The following is a 21,381-nucleotide window of genomic DNA, read 5'->3' as shown; positions in this document are numbered from 1 at the left end:
CTGAAAATGAAATGAGAATGGAACGAACAGCGATAAAGAAAGCATCAGTATAGATGCGTTAAGAGTTCTTTTATTATTCCCAATTCCTCTTAAAGTAAATGCCCTATCTTGAACAATCGTAACAACAATAGCGGTAGATATTAATATTTAGAATACCATATGATTTACTAATACGATACGAGCTTGATCAAAATGTAATCTGGTGAAATTAAGTGAAAGCAAGTAATTTTTGGTAAATTGAAAAGGAAGAAGGAAAATAAAAAAAGTCTGCATGCGCGGAGTTTCAATGTACTCATATCGCGTGAAAAAATGTTAGCCTAAGGAAACACGGGGAGAAGTAGATTGGATCCTTTACGTTTAGGATCATCAAGAGAGGATAATTTTTTTTTGGGAGGGGGGAACACATTACTTTCAGGAGCACGGGGGGATATTAGTTGTCACCAACAGAGTATAAAGGGGGGGGGGAAGGGGGTCTGTCGGAAGTGACTGCTAATGAGGGGGGATCATTTAAAAATGTTTCAGAGCCATATGGGGAGATCAGGTAAATTTTATTGAGACACAGTCAAAACTTATGATTTAACATTAAACGGATCAAAATGTCTCTACACCGAGAAGTTTCAACAACCAATTTGTTCATCAACATAAAAAAATATATACCTTACAGGGCATGGCGCTCTATTAATAATTACAAGTCATTCTATAGTCTATCTTTTCATTTACGAGCGTGAAAAGAATCGGATCGGGCCAACAAAAACGATCGAGTATTTTGAAGGCTTTCACGTCAGTTATCGTTGACTTTTTCATTCAGTGACAGAAAATGTCCTCTGTTAAATATCTGTCTGATGTAATGCTATCCGTTAGTTTGCCAAATACCTTTTGAGAGCGGTTTCATTCCAATTCGTTGGTATAAGAAGTAACATGTATTCTTATATTAACCCTTTAACTCCCAGATTAAATGTGTAATTCTCCTATCTGTCAACAATGCAATTATTATAATGTTAGTCCAGAGAATTTAGTATTGGATCAAATTATTATCCTCAAACATGTCAAATTGATATTTTTCTTATTCTCATCACTTACCTGGTTGACATTGTATTGATATTGTAATGAGAAATTCTTTCCTGGTCACTCGTGGGAGTTAAAGGGTTAAAGATGATGATAAAGGTGATAAAACAGCAAAAGGAAAAAAGAAAAATGTTATTAAAATTATGAACATCAAACATGAAGACTATAAAGATGTATTATTTAATAACAAGCAAATGCATCATACAATGAAAACTATCCGAAGCAAAAATCATCAACTAGGAAGCTATGAGCTTAACAAAGTGTCATTATCTTGCTTCGACGACAAAGATACATATTGGGCGGTATGAATTCTTATGCTTGTTGTCATCACAGAATCTGAAAAGATGTGACGTTACAACACAGCTGTGGCAGTCTAGTTAATAAGTCCAAGTTCCTGGTTAAGGTTTCCCCCTCAAAAGGGCCGTACAAGTAGTTTCGAACAATAAAATGCCCTGAAAAAACAGCAGCCACCAACAGTGGAGCACATGCAGCTATGACTAGCTAAGCTCTCTTTGTCGATCAATTTAATTTTCAATTTAACGATGGAACCGCAAAAAAGAATGAAAAGGAAAAATGCAATTGAGTTGATTAAGCTCTCAATTACTCATCTAATTTCTGATTGTTATTATTTATAAACTACATGTAAAGTCTAAGTTTTTTTTTTTTGTCTTGAAATCTGGCCAGTGAATTTTATGTTCTCTTGTTTGATCTTTTGGTTTTCTCAGTTCAAACATTATGGATGAGTCAATTCCATCAATCTTTTAATCTCAGCAGTTAGATCATATTGGCTTTTGGTGCAAGTCAATGGCGGTAAACATGATGAGGAAAGGTTGAAAAGCGGCCATTACTCTGCAATATGGTCTTCCTCCCCCAAGATTGGCTCCAGGACCTCATAATCTGGGTCTCTTTTGCGTCTACAGCCATGTATCAAATGGAAAAGACCCTTTCCTGAAAGGAAAAGAAACGTCACATAGCGGATTAACTTTCCACACCGAAAAGTTACAAAAAAGCAAACTAAATAGTAGTAGACAATAGTATTTTGTAGTAGTAACTTGAAGTAGTAGTACTACAAATATTGTATCAGGAAGTGTTTTTGATTTCCAGCGGTGGAAAAACGTGTAATCCTTCAGTGAAAGTCGGAAGAGATAACGGATAACAATAGTCAAAGTTTCCTAGCATGTTCATACATTTGGCTCACTGCTAACCAGGTTTAACAACTCTGACTAGGTTTTTGTGACTTAATGTGTCAAACGGACCACTTTGTCTCCCAAAGACCGAATCAACTATTTCACTTAAGTATAGTGCAAGAAGTTATTAATGCATTACAGAGATATGTACTTGTCGGTGTAAAGAGCTTATTTACGAAAAAAGTAATTAAACAACTCCGTCCAAACCCCTAAAGTCTTCTGCAATGCTGTTACAATATATTGATCGAAAAAAAGTTCTGATCAGAGGACTTACCAACTGCCACAACCAAACGGCACAGTTGAGAATAAAAAACATCACATTTACAAATAACGAATTGTTATCTCCATGCCCCTCGTTCAAGGCGGGCCGTGAATAAACTGCACCAAGAAAGACATTAAAGAATATTATCCAAAGCACAAATGTTTGTAGTCGATCTTCAAACTTGTCTTTCATCGGTCGAAAGATGGTGTACACAATCCCTGATGCACTTGCGGCGATCACAGCAAAGCCAATTTGAGAATCGCTTTCGGAGTCGAACAGAAGAATGACTGAAATAAAGATCAGCTTCCGGTACATCTCAACTATCTCCCAGAACCAATACTTGTCCTTATAGTTCTCATAGAACACTTTCAAGCCAAAGTTAAACTGTTTGTGTTTTTGCGGGTATTTTCGACATTTCCAAAGGATTGCCAGCAGCAAAATTGGGAAGGCGATGGGATACAATGCAAACCCAGCAGCGATGTGCCAAAAGTTAGTGTGTCGAGAGGTAGAACAAGGAATGGAATAGTCGGCCTTCAGTAGAGAAATACAATCGTTGTCATCATTCAAGAAACACTTCTTGACACACGCTCCTGGCAGGGGCAGAATGTTTATAATCTTCTTACTTGTTATTGGATAAGACAACAGGAGAAATAAAAAGATGTTTCGGTAGCAAGACTTCTTCAAGTTTGAGATTTTTTCCCGTTTGGATTCCCCCGTTGAGCACGCCGAAGTACTCTCTAGCATGGAATTCTCAATTCCATACACGGCATTTTCTGCTGTGGTATCCTCCATTCTTTCTAAGGTGTTTCTCGCTATAAAATTGGAATTGTTTTCTTCCGTGGAATTCTCCATCCTGTTAAGGAGAAGCATTTTAAAGAAGAGGTAAAGCAGTATTAAAGAGACAGCAAAGACGTTTATAGTAACAGCGAGGACAAATTGAATAAATGGGTCCAAGCGGAGCACAGGGTGAATGCAACTCAGAGGTGCGAACTGTAAAATATTTCCTTCAACAAATTTCAAGCATTTCGCCGCAGATAAAATAACCATTGGCCACTGGACATGCAGCAAAGCTGAAAAAATACCAGCAAGAACTTGATAGAATCCAATAATGATCTTAATGCAGGACATTACGACATCTGCAACAAAACGATTGTCTCCTGTTCGTCTTGAGTCGCACTTGAAAACAATCACAAATAGCAGGACAAAGAACAAAAGTATCAGACCACAAGAAATGACTGTGACCACCAACTTGGGACATTTTAAACATCTGTTGAATCTAAGATAATGGTACGAGGAACATGTTGCACAGAGGGTACCCTGGTAGCCAGTGTTGCACGTTGAGTTTATTCCGCCCTTACATGAGTCTGGATAAGGGCACTTCAGAGGCTTCGGCAACAGTCCTTCAAAAGTGGAGAAGGTTTTATTATATTCAGCTGTGGTAATTTGGATGTTTTGGACGAAACTTCTGTAAGATTCCATTTTTTCGGAGCTGTTCCATTTCCAAAAGTAATTTGGTGCTAATATTGCCGTATCATTCTCACAGTTCATTCCTTGATATGGACACGATTTGCATGGGCCAAAACGATCCAAGCGGTAGAACTTATGGAGGCATCGACATGCACGGTAACCAGCGGTTTCATTAGTGTTAGTACCTGTTTACAAACACAGAAATGTTATGTAAATACAAAGTGATCAGGATTCTCCAACATGAAAACCCTATATGAGAAAAGAATTCCTTATTCTTGTAGCAAGAATTTCTGAAATCGAGATTCTGCTCAAGATATTCATACGTAATGCATTCTTACAAGAAGAATTCTCTTCTATTCAATATTATTGCCTCAATTTTTCAAAACTCAATTTCAATCATTATTTTCTCTTACCGTAAGGGCATGCACGACAGTCAGTCGCGGATTTTCCAGGGTAGTTCATCTCAGGAACATAAGTGCCAATGGAGCAGGTCTTACAGTCAATTTGGCCCATTTCGTCTTGGTAAAAGCCTCCTAAAAATAAAACATTTGGGAGCGATACTCTATCCATTGAGATCAGACACTCATTTTATGGTTTTTAGCTAAACGTAAATGTCTCCAAAAACAAATTGCAACATGTAAAGCATCGTATTTACCTGCAGGGCACCTCAAGCAATGTGTATTCGTAGTATCACGACTACTGTAGGTGCCCGTCGAGCAAAGGCTACAATTAAGGCATCTGGGATAGACCTCCTTTCTGCATTTAGGACACATAAAGCCGGAGGCTAGAAGACCATCCCGCTGATAGCGGCGTTCTCGGTAAGAGACGATTACAAACAAAGATTCTGTTGGAGCACATACACTGATGAAAGAAATTAAAACAAAAACTTGTTAATAAAACCAAAAGGGTGAAAAGCCGGCGCAACAGTTCACTGTAATGCAAGGTTAAAGAGTTCCACAAAGCTTATATGTTAGGCAAATGAAATGGCCTGGATTCAGACCCACACCAAACCAGACCAAAAGATACTGAATATGACAAATCATTGATGAAAGTTCAAACATGATACATTATAGCACAAGACAGCAGAGCACATCACAGCCGGATTTTACTGCAACTGATAAAGTAGATCAAACCGAAGATAATATACTTGAGCACCCTATATGTAAATGACCTCGAGGCAGCAAAGAATGACTGATCTGTAATGTTCTTTTCTTTGTTGATATACATTATCAAGTCAAGGTTAATCAATCGTTATTTTTAAACTGAGTTTTATAGCGAAACTCGAGCGATCCTGAATTACAACCAAAACTGCTCTACATGACCTTTTACTTACACTCTTGCCTCGTTTATCCCTCGAGGAAGCTCTTTGAGGGTTTTGCAGGAGAGAGCTCTAAAAAGAAGTTCAAACCTTTTAACTTTAAGATGAGGTTTGGGGTATGCTTAAGTAAATTGACAATTAGTAGGTTCAAATGAAGTGGCTCATTTGGTCAGAACCGTGCACGAAGATCAGGATCAGTCAAGAACAAAATTATTGTGCAGTTTGTTATTTATCACTGCATGGTTAAACATCTTCAAGTTAGTTGGCATCACCAGAGGTTTCGGTGATCTTAAAAAACAAGATGTCTCTCTCGGAAGGTATAACCAACTTGAATTACAAATTGTTAAATATCTCAAATAATAATATTTATCCAAGCAACTACATTTAGGAACAGTGGGTATGCAATTGTATTAATGCCTCAAAGTTCATACTTATTAAATGTAAAAAGGGCTTTGAAGAAATGTATCCTAGTTAGTAGATTGAGAACTATCTATACTTACAAAGTAACATTTTCAGTCAGTCCATTGAATACATTTCTTGGAAGTGACATTAAGGCGGGGTTTTCAAATAGCGTCCTAGAATTCAAGAAGTTAATTTGTTTATATGATTGGCTTAAGAATGAATTGCTTTAAAATGGCAATTTCCCTCACGCAGAATACATTTGATGCCATCCCGTACTAAAAAAAAGGGGAAGGGGAAACTTGACATAAAACCATCAAGATTGTGATACTGATTTAGACAAACCAACTAAAAAATTGATCGACACTGAACTTTTTTTAAAATGCTAAATACTATAGAACTATGTACGAAGCTGAAAGAAAAGCATATCAGTTTACTTCTATTCAATACAACTTACACTAAACGCAGATCAGTGAGGCCGCGAAAAGCATCCGCATCAATGTTTTTGATTCGGTTTCCATGTAAAAACCTACAGATAAAAATAAAGAGAGAATCAAACAATCTCGTAAGTAATCTACATATATTAATGATCTCCATGTGACACCTTAGAATTTGCAAGTAATTCATAGATTTCAAGTTACTTACAAAAAGCTCAAAGACATTTCAGCAAAAGCCTTTTCAGGAAGATAAGTCAGACTGTTCTTGATAAGCATCCTTAAAAAAAAACAAGACGGACGCTTCGAGGTTTCTGTTAAACCATTCTAACACACAGCTCTCTCTCTCTCGGAGATTTGGAGTAAGGCCTCCAGTAATGTTCTGTATTAATTAGTTCTTCCGCGCTATTTTAGAGTAAACGTTTCTTTTTGCTGTGTCTGTATGTTTCGTTAGGTACAGTATGTTAAAATTAATTTCTAAACGTTTCATATAATACACAAAAAATTCAGTTTTCTTCGTGTCAACTTAAAGAGAAAAGATTACTTACAGCATCTTCAGATTTCTAAGCCCAGCAAAGGTAAGGCTGCTAATTTTTGAGATGTTGTTGAAGTGCAGAAACCTAATTAAAGGAAAATGACATTGATGTTCAAAGTAAACCTTTTTTATTTTGTGTTCTAACTGTTTCAAAACAAAAAATAAAGGAGAAGAAAAGGCAGATTTGATCTCAATATAAAGAGTTTTCAAATAATATTTCTCTAATTAGCATGTTTTAGGGTTACCTCGTAATTTTTGATGACAGCAGGTTGCATGGAGTAAGACGTTTTCCGTCTCGTCACGAGCCTGGGACAAAGAAATATTCTGAGTCCCCATGAGGAATCGAATCTCATGGGGACCCAGAATTTTTTCTTTGTCCCAGTCTCGTGACAACTGAAGACGTAAAACATCTTTCTCTACTTCTTTACCGAGCTTGCCATCTCTCTTATTCTATTTACAAACAGGTTACGTGTTTGAAAATAAACTTTTCTCTTACAATACTTCCAATTGCTTGAGGCCAGAAAACGCACCATCTGGTATGGACGAGAGCTTTTTGTTGAAGGACAAATCTCTGTATGAGTAAGTATAAGACATATTAGGCAATCAATCGCAAACGAAGCCATAGATGAGTGAAGTATGAAATCAGTAAGTCACAGTATCCAATCAAACACAACTTACAAAGCGTACAGTACGTTCACATTCTGGAACACCTCGGCTGGTAGCTGCTCGATCTGATTTTCCCTCAGAGACCTAGAGAGACAATGCGCATATAGGTAAATGTGAATGCACTCAAGCCTTCCCAGCCTGCCATACGTACTGACGAAAAAGTCTATTGAGGAATTCGAATCACCCCTAAAAATAGGAATCAATTTGCAAGGGGAATTCTCTTTTTAAAATGCATATTGCTTACATTTCCCTCACACAGTTGATTCTTGACGTTGCAAGGCTTGATATGTTGCTTATTCGATTATTTCCCAAGTGCCTGGAAATAGTTAAAAGAAGTGAAATTATCAGAATTTTTTTTAACATTAATAAACAAATGAATGAATTCAAAACGTTCAGTTTCATTAATAAAAAATCTCAAATGTAGCTCACTCAATTACAACTGCATGATACGACACTAATAACGTTATCACCAAAACGTTTGTTTTGTGATTGGACAGAGGAATCGAGAGAAGGAACTCTCCAATGTTGCTCTAGTTTTTAATTCGTTGAAAACTTTGCATGTAATAGAAAATTTGCAATACAAAGTATGTGTTAACCCTTACTCCCAGAAGTGATTAAAATGTAACTTCTCCCTAAAATATCCATACATTATCTAACAAACAGGTAGTAAGAATACACAAATTAATCAGGCAGATGTTATCTCGTTCTAACATCATATTCTCAAAACTAATTAACAAGGTAATGTGTAGTAGCAAGAGGGGAGAATTAACAATCAGATCTTGGAAATTAAAGGTAAAATCATGCGTTATGATGCATACTTAAACTTGAGGTAATTTTTTTTTCCTTCGCGTTTTCTCCTCTTGAGTTGACTCATGCTGACTAAATTCTTTTAGAACTTAGATAAGAAAAAAAATTGATATGAAACATTTTCCTGACGAAACATCCTTTTTTACATTTTGTGACTTTTTATCACCTGCAAAAGATATGTATTGCTCCACGGAATCGTGTGCGCCAATTTCCACTAAATTCTCAGGATACAGTGTATATCGTATGTGTCCAAAATGCGAGCAAATAGTCGGTAGGAGTTTGAAGCGTTAAAGGTTAAATCCTCCTGAAGAAATCGAAATTAGCAAGGAAATTGAAAAGAAATTATTTTACAATTGGCTTTGAATAGTTGATGGAAAACTAAAAAGTAAAATTGCAGTTTACGTTAAGCAAATTTAGTTATAATTTTTGGCGTAGAAAATGGCTCAGTGTTTACAAGATTACACTTAAAGCCATTTGAAAGATTTTCGATAAAGTGAAGCAAGATAAAATAACAACACGAGAAGTAACCCACTATTTGAGTAATAGAAACTTACATTAACTCCACCGTCTTAAGGCCAGTCAAGTCGGGCACAGATGTTAAGTTGTTGTCGTCTAACCGCCTGGGGTATTTAAAAATAAGAATCAAAAGTCGTTAACTGACACTGATTACCTTAGTATAGTCATGCACATCTAGCGAAGGTCTCTGCAAGTGGACGCGTTTTGTGCCACGGGGCACGAAATAGAAAGGTAACAGGGAACATGTATACGTTATTGTTACAACAAAAAAGCTGAAAAGCTGGATAGGAATCGGCAAGGTTTAATGAAATTATTAAGGAACGAGGAGGTTAGTGCAGCAGGTATATATTCGTGTGATAGTTTTCGTTCATGAGGGATTGTTTTTTGTTAAGAAGGATAAAAACAAGAGCAATTCTGAAAGCAAGAAAACATGCCAACTTCTACTTACAACATAAAAACAGGGACTTACAAGTCACTGAGTTTACTTAAAGAGTTGAACACTCCATCAGCAATTTTTGTCAAATTTGCCAATCGAATATATCTGCAGTAAAGAAAAACAAACTATCATAAAAGAGGTAATTGCTTATCGTGGTGGTAAGTAAAAATAAACTGTTTAATCGTTTGTATCACGATGTAGTCACTTGAGGTGTAGATGGCGATCTGCATCTCAAGTGAATTAGAATCACAAAAATTTAAGTTTCTTTAGAAACAGGCCTACAACAAGTCGAAAAGCTGCCTACACCCCTGGTTTTCGATGATGACGTCGTCGACGAAGGCGTAGATGACGTTAAAATCAGAAAGGAGTTTAAAAGTTTGACGGGATCATCATTATTGTGTGAAATGTTCAGCTGTCAGGATTTGCTGATTGTTATCACCAGCGGTCTCACGCCAAGAAAACACGCGTGGTAAACGAGGAAAGACTGAATTAGAAACTGAAATAACAAAGGTTTTAAAGAACAAAAACTGTAGCAGTACTACTTGGGGCAAAGTGGAAACTTTGAAAAGGTGCCATAATTATTGAAATAAATCTTACATGAATCTTATTAACATGTTACAATTACGGTTCTTACAAATACAGGATCCTGTCAAAACCAGCGAAAATGTCTGCAGTTAAGTTAGGTCCAAGGGGGTTATCTGAAATGTCTCTGCGAGGATTTAATAATATGTAAACAATAGCAATTAGCCTAAAAATAAGTCTTTGGTCTTGTTTAAATATTGGACTCAAGTGAAGCTAGATGATATTAATCATACTAACGTCTGAACTACCTGCCTTGCAAAGATTAGTGACCAGAGAGAAGAGCATACGTAAGACACGTAAGCCTGGTTCTCACTAGGCGACGCAAGCGCAAGTGCAAACTTGAAAGCTCGTATGATGGCTTTGATGAAAGCAAAAGTGCAAAGCACAAGACAAAGGAAAAAATCTGATCTCTTGCTTCCGCTTGTGTTTATGCTAGCGTCGAGGTAATTTTCAAGGTGAAAAAAGAGCTGTTATGCTTGCGTAACGTTTGTGCTTGCACTTGAGCTTATGCTGTAGGAAAACCAGGCTTTAGGGAAGAGAGTACTGAGTGATAACTTTGTGGTAGCCCCCTTGTAATTTGTCAGGTTTCTCCAACGCCTAGCCGATATCCCTACATACTTTTAATTAATCGAGTGCTTGCACTCGGACCTGGACTCCACAACAATAACTAATGCAGTGAAAAGTAAGACTCATCCCATGCTTCATAAAATGAGTATATTTTCCATAAAAGATGCACACACTTACAGGAAAGTGATATCCTTAGAATTTTGCAAAATCTCTTTCATGTCGTCCAACGTTAGGTCGTTGTTAGATATCTGTCTGTAAACAAATAAAGGGATGAAGGTTTATTTTCATAAAAGGGTTCGGAAATCTCTTTGCGAGGTCAACAGAAGTAGTTTTTGCTTTACATCTTGATCAATTTAACGACAACGAGAGAAAACGCACATGCATCGATTTTGACATCAATTTATCGTGTCAACGCATTCTCGTGAGCCATCAGACTCAGAATGTTGTGTAATGCGTGGTATAGGCTTAACTCTTAATTTGAATTTTCAGGCTGGCTTGAAAAATCTTACGTGCTTCCTTTAGAATAAGGATAAAAATTAAGCAAATTTGATGCAGAGTAAATCTTAAAATCCTATTTTTGAGTTACATAAAGGAGGCTGATACTTTTTATCCTCGCTGTTACAACTTTCCCCGACTGAGATTCCAAAGCTGAGAGTGGCCTAAAAATTCGCAAATTTTCTTCCTCTTTGGATTCCTAATCACCATTTTGAAAAGAGTCTGAAAAACAACTCAGCAAATTGGCCATACACGAAAATCCTTAACAAGCCACTGCGCTTTTTACAGCAAAGTCTTCAGGTCTGAGTCCAGAGGATGGTAAAAAAGAGAACTAGAATTGCTTTTTACGTCATCGATAGATTGCCAGGTTTGCTGGGAATGATTCAATATAACAGCGAACATAACCGAGTTTTTGGCGCATTTTAAGACAGTTTCGGAGAGGATAGGTCACTCAAAACGCAGTATTCATGAGTCATTATGTCACATGCATTTTTGATTGGTGTAGATGAAATTTGTATGGATTGTTGAGCATACTTCTGATTTGTAGCTTAGAATAAAAAAAACCTTGAAAAACTAGAACTTACAGTTTTACTACGCTTTTAGGAAGGAAAAATCCACCTTTGATGTTGTTCTGGTAGATACATCTAAGATCAAACGAAAAATAACAAGAATAAGCATTATATTAGAGAGTCTATTCCACATATGAATGAACAGGAAGTGTCATTTGAACCCAAGGCGCCTCGTTAAGGTTAGCAAAAGTGACTAGCGTTATGTCAGAATGAAATTAAGGGTTTTTTTTTTAAGGGGAAAATGTATAATTGGATGCTGATTCTTCTTCAGTAGCATAGGAACAAAATCTTGCCGCTTGAAATTTTATCTCTTTACCCTTTATGAAAAATTATGCAAGTACTCACACGATTGACAAAGCCGTCAGATTTCGGAAAGTGTTCTTCGGAATTGCCCTTAACATGTTTCGCGATAGATCTCTGAGAGGATAAGAAAAAGAATGACAATCAACAAGATCAAAAACAAATTAATGAAGCTAAACGCTTGAACCTCCTGTAATGGGCTTACACGCTTGTGAAGGAGATCTATAATAATGATAACAATAATAATAATAATGATAAGTGTCTGAAAATATTCGTAATGCGTGAAAGTCTCAAGTATGATTAGACACACAGCAAGTGTCTAAGCGACAAATTCAGTTGAAGCACAAAAGAAGACAAGTGAACTTATCCTTAAAGGTGTCTGCTGAGAGAAATGACCCCAAGAGCATTGAATAATAAAATTGCTGAACCAGTTGAAAGGAAAAAAATAAAAGACATAGAATAAACGGTGCAGATCTACATAAATTTAATGCCTAGATCCCAATGGCTTGCAAGCAAATAGGAATAAGTCTGACGGCTATGATAAAAATAACAACGTGAACATCAACTCACATAACCCTAAGCAATTTCAGATTTGAGAAGGCTTCCTCCGGTATAGATTTCAAACGGTTGTTTGAAAGATTCCTAGACAACGAAATATTTTAAAGAATGTAACTTCAGTAGAGAACCATAAGGAAATAATCATTTACACGAATATCTGATTGTAACTATTGGTCACAGGAATAAAAATACTACATGGGGAAGTACTGGGTAAGATTTAATGCGTCAGTGCCGCAAAATTGTTGATTATGATACGATGCTTACGATGCTGGAATAGCTTAGACCAGGCCCTTGCTAGGAAGAGAAGAACAATCAGGCAAGAAAAAAACCACATCTGTATAAGGAAGTCAGTTATATCCATTCAACACATTCTCCCCCTCCCCCCCCCTCCTTCTCTCTCTCCCCCTCCCCCTCCCCCCCTCCTTCTCTCTCTCCCTCCATTTTTTCCTTATTATCATCTTAAATTGATCGAAAACTCAGCAAAGGTTATATCTGGACTATCTGAGAAAGAATAACAGCTGGTGATATTTGTCGTTCATAATCAAATCCCTTAGCTTTATGAAATCATTTGGTTAACCTCTGAAGTCATGTGATCACTTGAATTAACCAGAACTGTGTCATTATTAGCAAGTCTTCTGGGCATCCCCTGCCCATATGTTTCTACATCAATGTGACGTCGCTTTTCTGAGATCTTCAACATGCGTAAACTGAACTAAAGAATAATGTAGTATTATCAACTGAGTTTATAACGTAAATTGGCCACCGTGAAGAGGTTGAAAGCTGACGTTTCGAGCGTTAGCCCTTCGTCAGAGCGATGACAAAGGACTCCTTCTCGAAACGTCAGCTTTTAAACTCTTCACGGTGGCCAATTTACGTTATCAACTCAGTTGATAATACTAAATTACCCTGGTATACTCTCCCACCGATGCAGCATCACAGTTTCTTTAGAAACTTACCCCCTTTATTCATTTGAACTACAGAATGTTCTCCAAAAAGCGACGTAAAGAAGGCTTCTTTCCATTGAAGAGTAATCATGCAGGGCCGCCATTTTTAAGTAGGTCTATAAATCACTTTCACAGTAAGAGAATAACGTTGTACTCACAGTGACACCGTATATTCAGGCAAGTTACTGGGTACTTGTGTCATACCAGTGCACTTGACAGCAACTCGTACTCGATCATAGGGATCGCAGGTACAATTCCCTGGGTGAACATCCTTCAAGCAACTGAATCCTGAGGCTACGCACGGTGACAAAATTGCCATCAGCGTAAGACGTGTCCATAATTGAACTGAAGATTCCTTGTACATCTGCAGAATGACGTTGGCATCATGTTTAATTTCTTTACTAAAAAATTGCAAATCATCTGTTCATTCTGATGTTCCAAATTGGCGAAATGATTGAGCTCTGTAAATCATCAGCAGGTTCTAATTCTCCAGCAATAAAAGACGGAGAGAAATGCCTCGTGTTTGAAAATAATACTTCCAACAATGTACTTTTGGAGCTAAAGTAGGCTAAGTTACTTTACGTTGCAGTTTATCAGTACCTTCTGCGAAAATAAGTTGTGCCGCTTGGTAATGATGACGTTTTTCTTAACCTACTTTTGTACCACTTTAGTTAACGCGGATACCCACGACATTAAAAGCATAGAAGCAAACTTGATTACCACGTAGATTAATGTCAATAATGCCTTAGCCACGAAAATAATTGAACTTACATCAGAGATCGGCCCGCCGAACAAAAACTGCGCCGCCTTTGTCGGTTGCTTTAATGACTATGTTTTTGCGTTTTTTTTGGACTTTTTTAGTGCCGACCACTCCTCCGAAGAAAGATTGGAAAATTTGGTGTTACGATTGAATTTAACTGTAACCAGGATATGACATAGTGAAAAAGGTAAAAAAACGTTCTCTGGTTAAAAAGGTTTTAAAAAATATGAGCTTTCGGCTATTATAGGATAATAGGATAATTGTAGGAGAAACTGGCAGATGGTTTAAAACCCGAAGAAAGGAACATCAACGAAATCTTAAAAACTATACGAGTGGCTCGAACATTGCCAACCATGTGTGGGAAAACAATCACGCGATTGACTTTGAGGGCGCTACCGTGATAGACAAAGGTAATTACCGCGTTCGAAAAACACTAGAATCTTCTCATACCGCAAAAACTGTCGGCGCAGACAATAACTCTAAACCGTTACCAAGGCAATATTCTATCTTATTGTAATTTGATTTTGTTCTATTGTCCATTTTTAGCTTTTCACACTTCTATTGTATTTTTTAGTTTTTAATTTTTTCACACCCTCCCCTGTATATATTTCCATTCACGCGCTTGTATTTTTTACATTCGTTAAAGGCTATAGTATAATAGCCGAAAGCTCATTTTTTTTAAAACCTTTTTAATCAGAGAACGGTTTTTTTTACCTTTTCCACGATTGAATTTAAGTTTGCGAACTGGCCCCCCAGGAGAGTCCATTTAAACTCTCTTACCTGAAGTGTTTCGAAAGTATCTTCGTTCGAGATGTTAGAATCATCCTCTTTGTCATGAAAAAAAGCTTTCAACTGAACGCGGCGAAGGAATTTTTCAACGTCTTGCTTAACTAAAAATTCGTCGGTTTTTTTTGGGTATGTGAACAAAATTTAAACCCTTACTGAGAAATGATTTTTCTGAATCGGAAAGAAGTAAATTTTCTGGTATGGTAACTACAGTTTTGAGGTTTTTAAGGCCATGAGTAGCTTGTAATTTGAGGGCCGATAGGTTGGTCGAGTTTTTGGGTCTTAATTTGGTGCAAATGGTTAAAAAGTTTCAAATTGGCATCCTGAATTTTGACACAGATTTTGGAAAGTTCAGAGCGGCAATATAGAATTTGTTCGCTGAGTTTGTTACGTTTTTGACTCAGCTCTGATTGTGATTCTCATAATATTACGTGAAAAAAAATTTTGGGCGCACTGAATTTGGTGACGATATTGATTAGAGTTTTTTGGAGAAAGTGTTTATGGGACAGGTAATTTATTGTTAACAACTGAGTTGAAAACGTAAATTGGTAAAGGGTAAAAACACTGACGTTTCGAGCGTTAGCCCTTCGTTAGAGCGATTGGAGGAATTGTGGGTTGTGTATGTTGATATGCAGAAAGTGGAGCTACGCTATTGGTGGGAATATGGTGCCGAGAAAACAGTAACGTAAAGGTCTGTTAAAAAAAACATTCGCGAACATTCCGATAAGTGCGTGGTAGATGACAATCGAAACTCACCACATAAACGATGAAGTCTGAGAAACTGTGAAAAAGGTATGGAATTCTTGACGTGTGATGGATGTGAAGATATACAACAAGTAACTATGTGAATCTGTCGGTTTGTAGTAAACGCTAATGCATAAACCGTTGCCTATAATTTAAAATTTTGGTGCCTAGAAAAGCCAAAGAAGTGTCGGAAATTTCCCAGGTATATTTAAGAGCCGAATGAAAGGAATTGACGATGGTTATAAATTGAGTGAGCTCCTCTCTGGTAGAGGAGGTAGCGCCGATGCAATCGTCAATTTAACGGTCGTAGAGCCGTGGTATTGACTAAAAAATTGATGTTCGATAAAACCTACGAAAAGATTGGCGTAGCTAGGTCCCATTTTTGTACCCATAGCCACGCCATTAGTTTGTTTGTAGTAGTTACCACCGAATGAAAAGCAATTGAATATGAGTACTAGTTCGACCAAACGGAGTAGTGTTTCAGAGCTGGGTTCCTTAACATAGGTAGAGGTCGGCCCGCCAAACAACAACTACGCCGCATTTGTCGGTCGCTTTAATGACTATATCCTCGCGTTTTTTTAGACTTTTTAGTGCAGTCCACTCTTCCGAAGAAAGATTCCCTTGGTGTTACGATTGAATTAAGTTTGTTGATATCGTGGCGACATTTTTTGATGAAAAAATCTAAAGATCCGAACTGGCCCTCTGAGGGAGTCCAGTCGAATCTGAAGTGTTTCGAAAGTACCTTTGTTCGAGATGTAAGAATAAGATGTTTGTGGGACACTGCGCTCGCGAACCGTTTTTTTTGTTTTTTATCTGTTGCGTTCCTTGCTTTGTAGTTAAGAAATTAAAAGTCAAACTTTCGGAATTGAAGTTATTGTTCGTTTTTGGATGTTAAACAAAAGGAAATTGTCTCAAATGTCATCAAAGTGCGTTCCGATTTCTATAGCGGTCTTACATTTCCGGGTGAAATCCAACAAGAACTTAAACAATAGCATGATATACGAATACTTAACGACCCACGAAACATAGGTGACGCGAAGTTGTAATGAAAAGGATCAGCTAAAAGGCATTTTCCCTTTGATTGAAACTACTGATTTTTGCCCTTGTTGAGTTAAGCCTTCCGTTAAGACAGCTAAGGAAGAAAAAAGATAAAGAAAAAAGACAGAGAAAACAAAAGCATCAGCTTCAGGGGTTTTTACCCCTAATTGATTCTAGAACATAACGAAAACAAGGTACGGGTTTTTTCTCCTGACAATGGAAAAAAACCGTGGGTGATTTCATTTGTAATATAATATATCCTCCATTTTCTAATAATCAACAACTGTTCCTTCCTCGCATCTCGAGCGAGTTGCTCCTTAGTGGGTGAGTATGTTGATTTGCGTTTTCTGTAATTAATAAGTGTGCATGTAAGTTTGTTTTGGATGATCAGCGTTGCATTAATCACACAAGGCAATCTCTTCTATCCTTGATACCCTGCGACTTTATCTTTCTAGTACTTTTCGACGATAAGCAATCTGGAAAACGGGACTTAACAATTGGTTAAGACGCTGGACTTATAAATATGATTCCTCCTGCTACTCTCTGGATTTGTTCTCGGTCGCTCCCAGTTTAAAACCTCGCGCTGTATAAATAGCCAGCTGGTCTGCCTCTTGCTAGTTGGGATTTTCCTTTACCTTTATTTGAAACATAAATTGTTCATCATTTATTTAAAGAGACATGCTTTCTTAGATCTTCTGAAGCAAAACTTAACACTTCAACTTAGAAGCGTAACGGTCTGCTAAACAAACATTTGCCGCATAAAGCGTGATTGGTTGGCTGATTCCTTTACATCTTAACATGTCAACCGGTTACAACTGCTTCCTCTTAACAGTGCATGTCACCACTGACTGCCTTTCGCAATGAAACTTCATGTACTTCGATATAACAGTCTAATAACAGCCATTCTTTTACAACGTTTGCTTCATATCAATTTAATGACAATTACCACACGTCCATTATTTTTGGTAAAAATTCACCGTTCTTTGATTAATGCCTCATGTGCATTCTTTGAAAAATCTACAATATTTATAACGAGTACGACCTAAGACTTTCAAGCACAAATATGATTTTTTGTAATCAAAGGCGCCTGTAGTAAAGAAGTAGTTGTCGAGACCACTGCGTTAGTTTTCACCTCTGACCTCCTTTGAAGCCGTCATATTGTGTCACGCAGCACTCCCTCATGAGAGTTCTCTTGGGAGAGTATTACATGACATCCGAGAGTGTTTGGGGTGAGAATATTTTCAAGTCTTCATGATATATTCAAACGTTTGATCCTCTTACTCAACAGAGTCTGTGAATGATGGCTACAAACGTTCATTATCAAGCTGGGATCTTCCTCTTTTGCTGCGTGATGCTGTCCGCTGGCTTACAAGTGGAAGAAAAAAGTTTGAAATATTGCGGTAAAACATTTCTCCCTTACTTAATGAATTATTAGCTAATTTTTGACGGTATTCCTATTTTTTCTTGTGTAAAATATCATCAATTGATAGGGCATAATTTAGGATGTCAACTTTTTTTGTCCCTTTGAAGTCCAGGGTAAGTCCAGAAAGAAACTGGGTGCTGTTTAAAGACTATAGGGGCCAGGGGATGGTTGTCTTTATGGGCGTAGAGCTGTAGATAGCCCAGCATGGCGTGCATTGAATTGCATCGTTGTATTCCAGGTCCTCCGGATAAAACCTTAAAGTACAAGGTTTCTCCATGGCCCGTGATAATAGCTGCTGATTCCGTCAAAGTCACGGCTACGTTCACCCCTGGTAAGTCGTTGTGTTACTTTTTAAAAGAGCTCACTTAATCAACCCGAGTTGGAGAATAGTTGTCAGACATTCCAGTTTGGCGGTAAAAACGTTTCAATGTCGGTGGTCAAACCTAACTTCAAATATTTTAGTGAAGAGAAGGCAATAAGAACGGAGTCGTTTTATTGTATTGTGACTGGACATGAGAGGATAAAATTCTCTTTGGCTAGACCAAGTAGTCAAGATAATTGACACTCTCCTTTATAGCGTGATCCCATCGCTTATTAATCTTCTCAGTTTTAGGTTTGTCTTAAACACGGACAATTTCAAAGAGTTTCTCATAAAATCTTCTCTATATTTCTCCTTACAGCGAGAGACATTTTCTCTTTGTCTTTCTTTGTCAACATCACGAAAGATGGAAAAACCATCATCGAACGGAGTAAGGAGTTGAATTGCGATCACGTGCCATACCACTGCTATTTCTCAGCAGACGGTGAGTATTCATCAGGATTACTTAATAAAGATACAATTTCCTTGAATTCATTGAAGGAGTAGTTTACACCTATTCTGCATAACATATTTCCTGGTATTTTTCGTCACACGATTCAGGAGAAAAAATATTATTTTATTCTCCGAGACACTCAGTTACTCCCTGGAGGTTTTCAGCTTTGGTAAACAGCAGAACTTATTACAGAGAAGTTCTTCACATTATGTATTTTGCATTACAGTTGTTATAAGTACGAAACTTATCAAATGTTAAATCTCACAAAGATAAGCAAAGATGAAGAAAATAAAACTGGTCCATTTTATAAACAAGAAAAAGTATCTGGCGAAATTTCTCTTTTTATCTGCACTTTTAGTTGGTTACTTTTCTTATGTATTTTACTAGCCAAAACGAAGGAATGCGTTTATGCGCGACATAACTGTCTCACCTCTTATTTCCTCCAAGAGACCTACACCTTGACCAGAACACTACGCCTTAACGTAACCAAGGTTCCCCCCACCTTTAAGGTATAGTACTTAATAGTTTTTTTCCATACATATTGGCTCCAGAGAAGAGAAACATTCTATTTACTTAATGTTTTTAACACATACTGTACTGGCATCTCGATGGCTAACCCATGATGCGCTTATCGTGAAATTATTGGAGTCTAATCCATGCATCCACCACATCTTCTCTTGTTCTGCTGTTTGTTTGTTTTTATAATTTGATATATCGACAATCAATTCATTGCCTTTTTTTGAAAATAGGGGAAACTTGGAGGCACATTCATGCTGTTCAATCAGGAGCAGTTCTGCGTTTTCTGCGCCCAGGCGGTAGTGGTCGTGTCATGAGCTAATCACTGCTGACTCAATGGACCAAGGCATCCACTAGTTTTTGAACTTGAGGCTGAACTTAACTTCTTTTCAATATCGACATTTAGTTTTAATTTCGTGTGGATATATTTAGAAGAGATACAATCGTAACTCCAAGTTCAAGACGCGACGCATCTGTTGTTGTAAACGTAATTCTAGAAACTTTGTCGCTCAACTGTTCTTTTTTTTGTTTTCTTTTTAATCCTTCTGTTGGTTTTTGTCGAACGCGTTTTTAAGGAATCGATTTGATTGGTTCTACAGCAGTGCACTTATTTTGTTTACATTTTCTGGAAAAAAGGAATTTTCAATGAGGCCTCTTTTCTAATCATTTTGTCTACGCGTTATGACTATCTTAGGCCACTGCATTTATGCGTGTTTTTTATTATTTTTTTTTAAAGTTGAACCTATTTTTCAAATTTTTTTAGTAGTTATGCGTGGAAAACTGCGGCCCATCCGTGATATCCTTTAAGTATGTTGGTGAAGCGGAAGGTTTTATAGCCTGTGGCTTGCGTTTTCAAGAGGCATCTATCAGTCCTACACGTATACAAATAGAAATTGATGTGTAACTTTTGTATTTTGCTGAAATAAAGTGTTTGCGCAAATAGGAGTCCGTAGTCACTGCTTAGGTAGAAACCGCCTCACCTGACGGGGTACAAGATGTCGAAGTCTTGCGATGTAATATGCTTTAAACCAAATATATGCCTATGTAGATGGCGTCTCGAGCAAAGCATTAAATGGGCAATTAACAAACCCTGGTTTTTCCCTCCGTAAAGGAACGGTATATTTTCCAGAAAGGACTGGCTTTTAGGACTGCTGATCGAGTTTCGTGATTGAGCGATACATTCCCCAACGTAAAAATGAACTAGAAGCATATTGCAAGGAGATTATGATAGGTGAGTGTCCTGTGGACCCGCACATTGATAAGTGAGTGTCCTGTGGATCGCACATAACGTTTAGGCTAAGCTCCGCACCCGAAAGCTCACTTATCTGGTGTTAAGTATAGTAGGCTGAAAATGAAATGAGGATGGAACGAAAAAACAGCTTAAGAGACAGCGCTGTCGGGTCACCTGATCATTATAATCTAAAGAACAGTAAACACTCGGGCTGTTGGTCTCCTTTTATGAATTGATTATCTTGAAATATGGCCGAAGGTCTGCTATATTTTTTCGAAACAGTTATTACTTGAGTTTCTCGGAAAAAAAAAAAAGAAAAAAGTGAATTATTAACAAGTGATACGTTATCGGAAGAAATACTTTACTACAATATACTTTTGTTTTGATGTTTTCCAACATCAAAACATTGGAAGCTTTCTTCTCCTTCTCATTTCCACCAGCAGGAAAGTTTCATAATTTTGAGTGATAATCGCAAATATGGTCTTCCCTTCCTCTGAAAAAAAAACTCGCCGTCCAATTCTGACATAAATTCGTATCCCCATGGAGGCATCAATCGACATCAAGAACATCTACCGCTGTTAGAAACAAGCACAAATTGGAAGCAGAACACAATAGGACCGGCTCAAGAGGGACGGATGACCAATTCGTAGGAAAAACATACGAAGTTGATAGAATTAGAATTATGATTTGGTAAATTTCTATTCCATTTGTAATATAAAGGGAGAGGTTATTCGTTTGAACGCGAGCGTGAGACGAAGAGAAAATTCTGTGCGGAATCGAACCTCGTCCAACCAAAAGCGTAGACAATAAGGGGCTTTGAAAAGATAAACGCAGTTTGTTCAAAAGCTACGGGAAGCTACAGATTTAACTGAAGCAAAAACACCGTGACCAATACGCTGTTTCGGTCACTGTTTTACAATTTTGAAAAAATCAAATTGTAATGATTACTTTTATTGATGATCAT

At 37.4% G+C, this 21,381-nt stretch overlaps 2 protein-coding genes across 6 annotated transcripts; one reads left to right on the top strand and one right to left on the bottom strand.

Moving 5' to 3' along the window:
* Positions 1 to 1,992: 1,992 nt before the first annotated feature.
* Positions 1,993 to 13,471, bottom strand: LOC149047617 (uncharacterized). The gene is made up of 20 exons (XM_089204291.1): positions 13,266 to 13,471; positions 12,176 to 12,247; positions 11,651 to 11,722; positions 11,321 to 11,380; positions 10,419 to 10,493; positions 9,126 to 9,197; positions 8,695 to 8,760; positions 7,578 to 7,649; positions 7,346 to 7,417; positions 7,164 to 7,238; positions 6,681 to 6,752; positions 6,344 to 6,412; positions 6,156 to 6,227; positions 5,800 to 5,874; positions 5,315 to 5,371; positions 4,637 to 4,842; positions 4,395 to 4,514; positions 3,342 to 4,166; positions 2,527 to 3,215; positions 1,993 to 2,013 (listed from the first exon to the last, which is right to left on the bottom strand). Exons 1-20 carry the CDS (start codon positions 13,469 to 13,471, stop codon positions 1,993 to 1,995), a joined length of 3,048 nt encoding a protein of 1,015 aa, XP_089060417.1.
* Positions 13,472 to 14,711: 1,240 nt separating this feature from the next.
* LOC149047616 (uncharacterized) lies at positions 14,712 to 20,126 on the top strand. Of its 5 annotated transcripts, none has more exons than XM_089203996.1 (6): positions 14,712 to 15,445; positions 17,724 to 17,835; positions 18,097 to 18,189; positions 18,539 to 18,661; positions 19,118 to 19,179; positions 19,420 to 20,126. In XM_089203996.1, exons 2-6 carry the CDS (start codon positions 17,733 to 17,735, stop codon positions 19,501 to 19,503), a joined length of 465 nt encoding a protein of 154 aa, XP_089060122.1. In that variant the 5' UTR covers positions 14,712 to 15,445; positions 17,724 to 17,732; the 3' UTR covers positions 19,504 to 20,126. The 5 variants fall into 5 exon arrangements, with proteins under 5 accessions (XP_089060122.1, XP_089060125.1, XP_089060126.1 ...); XM_089203999.1 differs by having other exon boundaries at positions 15,361 to 15,489; XM_089203997.1 differs by having other exon boundaries at positions 15,393 to 15,509.
* Positions 20,127 to 21,381: the final 1,255 nt, after the last annotated feature.

Source organism: Pocillopora damicornis, chromosome 4, assembly GCF_964200805.1.
Source record: "Pocillopora damicornis chromosome 4, jaPocDami1.2, whole genome shotgun sequence".
NCBI lineage: Eukaryota > Metazoa > Cnidaria > Anthozoa > Scleractinia > Pocilloporidae > Pocillopora > Pocillopora damicornis.
The sequence above is the reverse complement of the archived record's forward strand: the minus strand, read 5'-3'. Positions and strand labels throughout refer to the sequence as shown.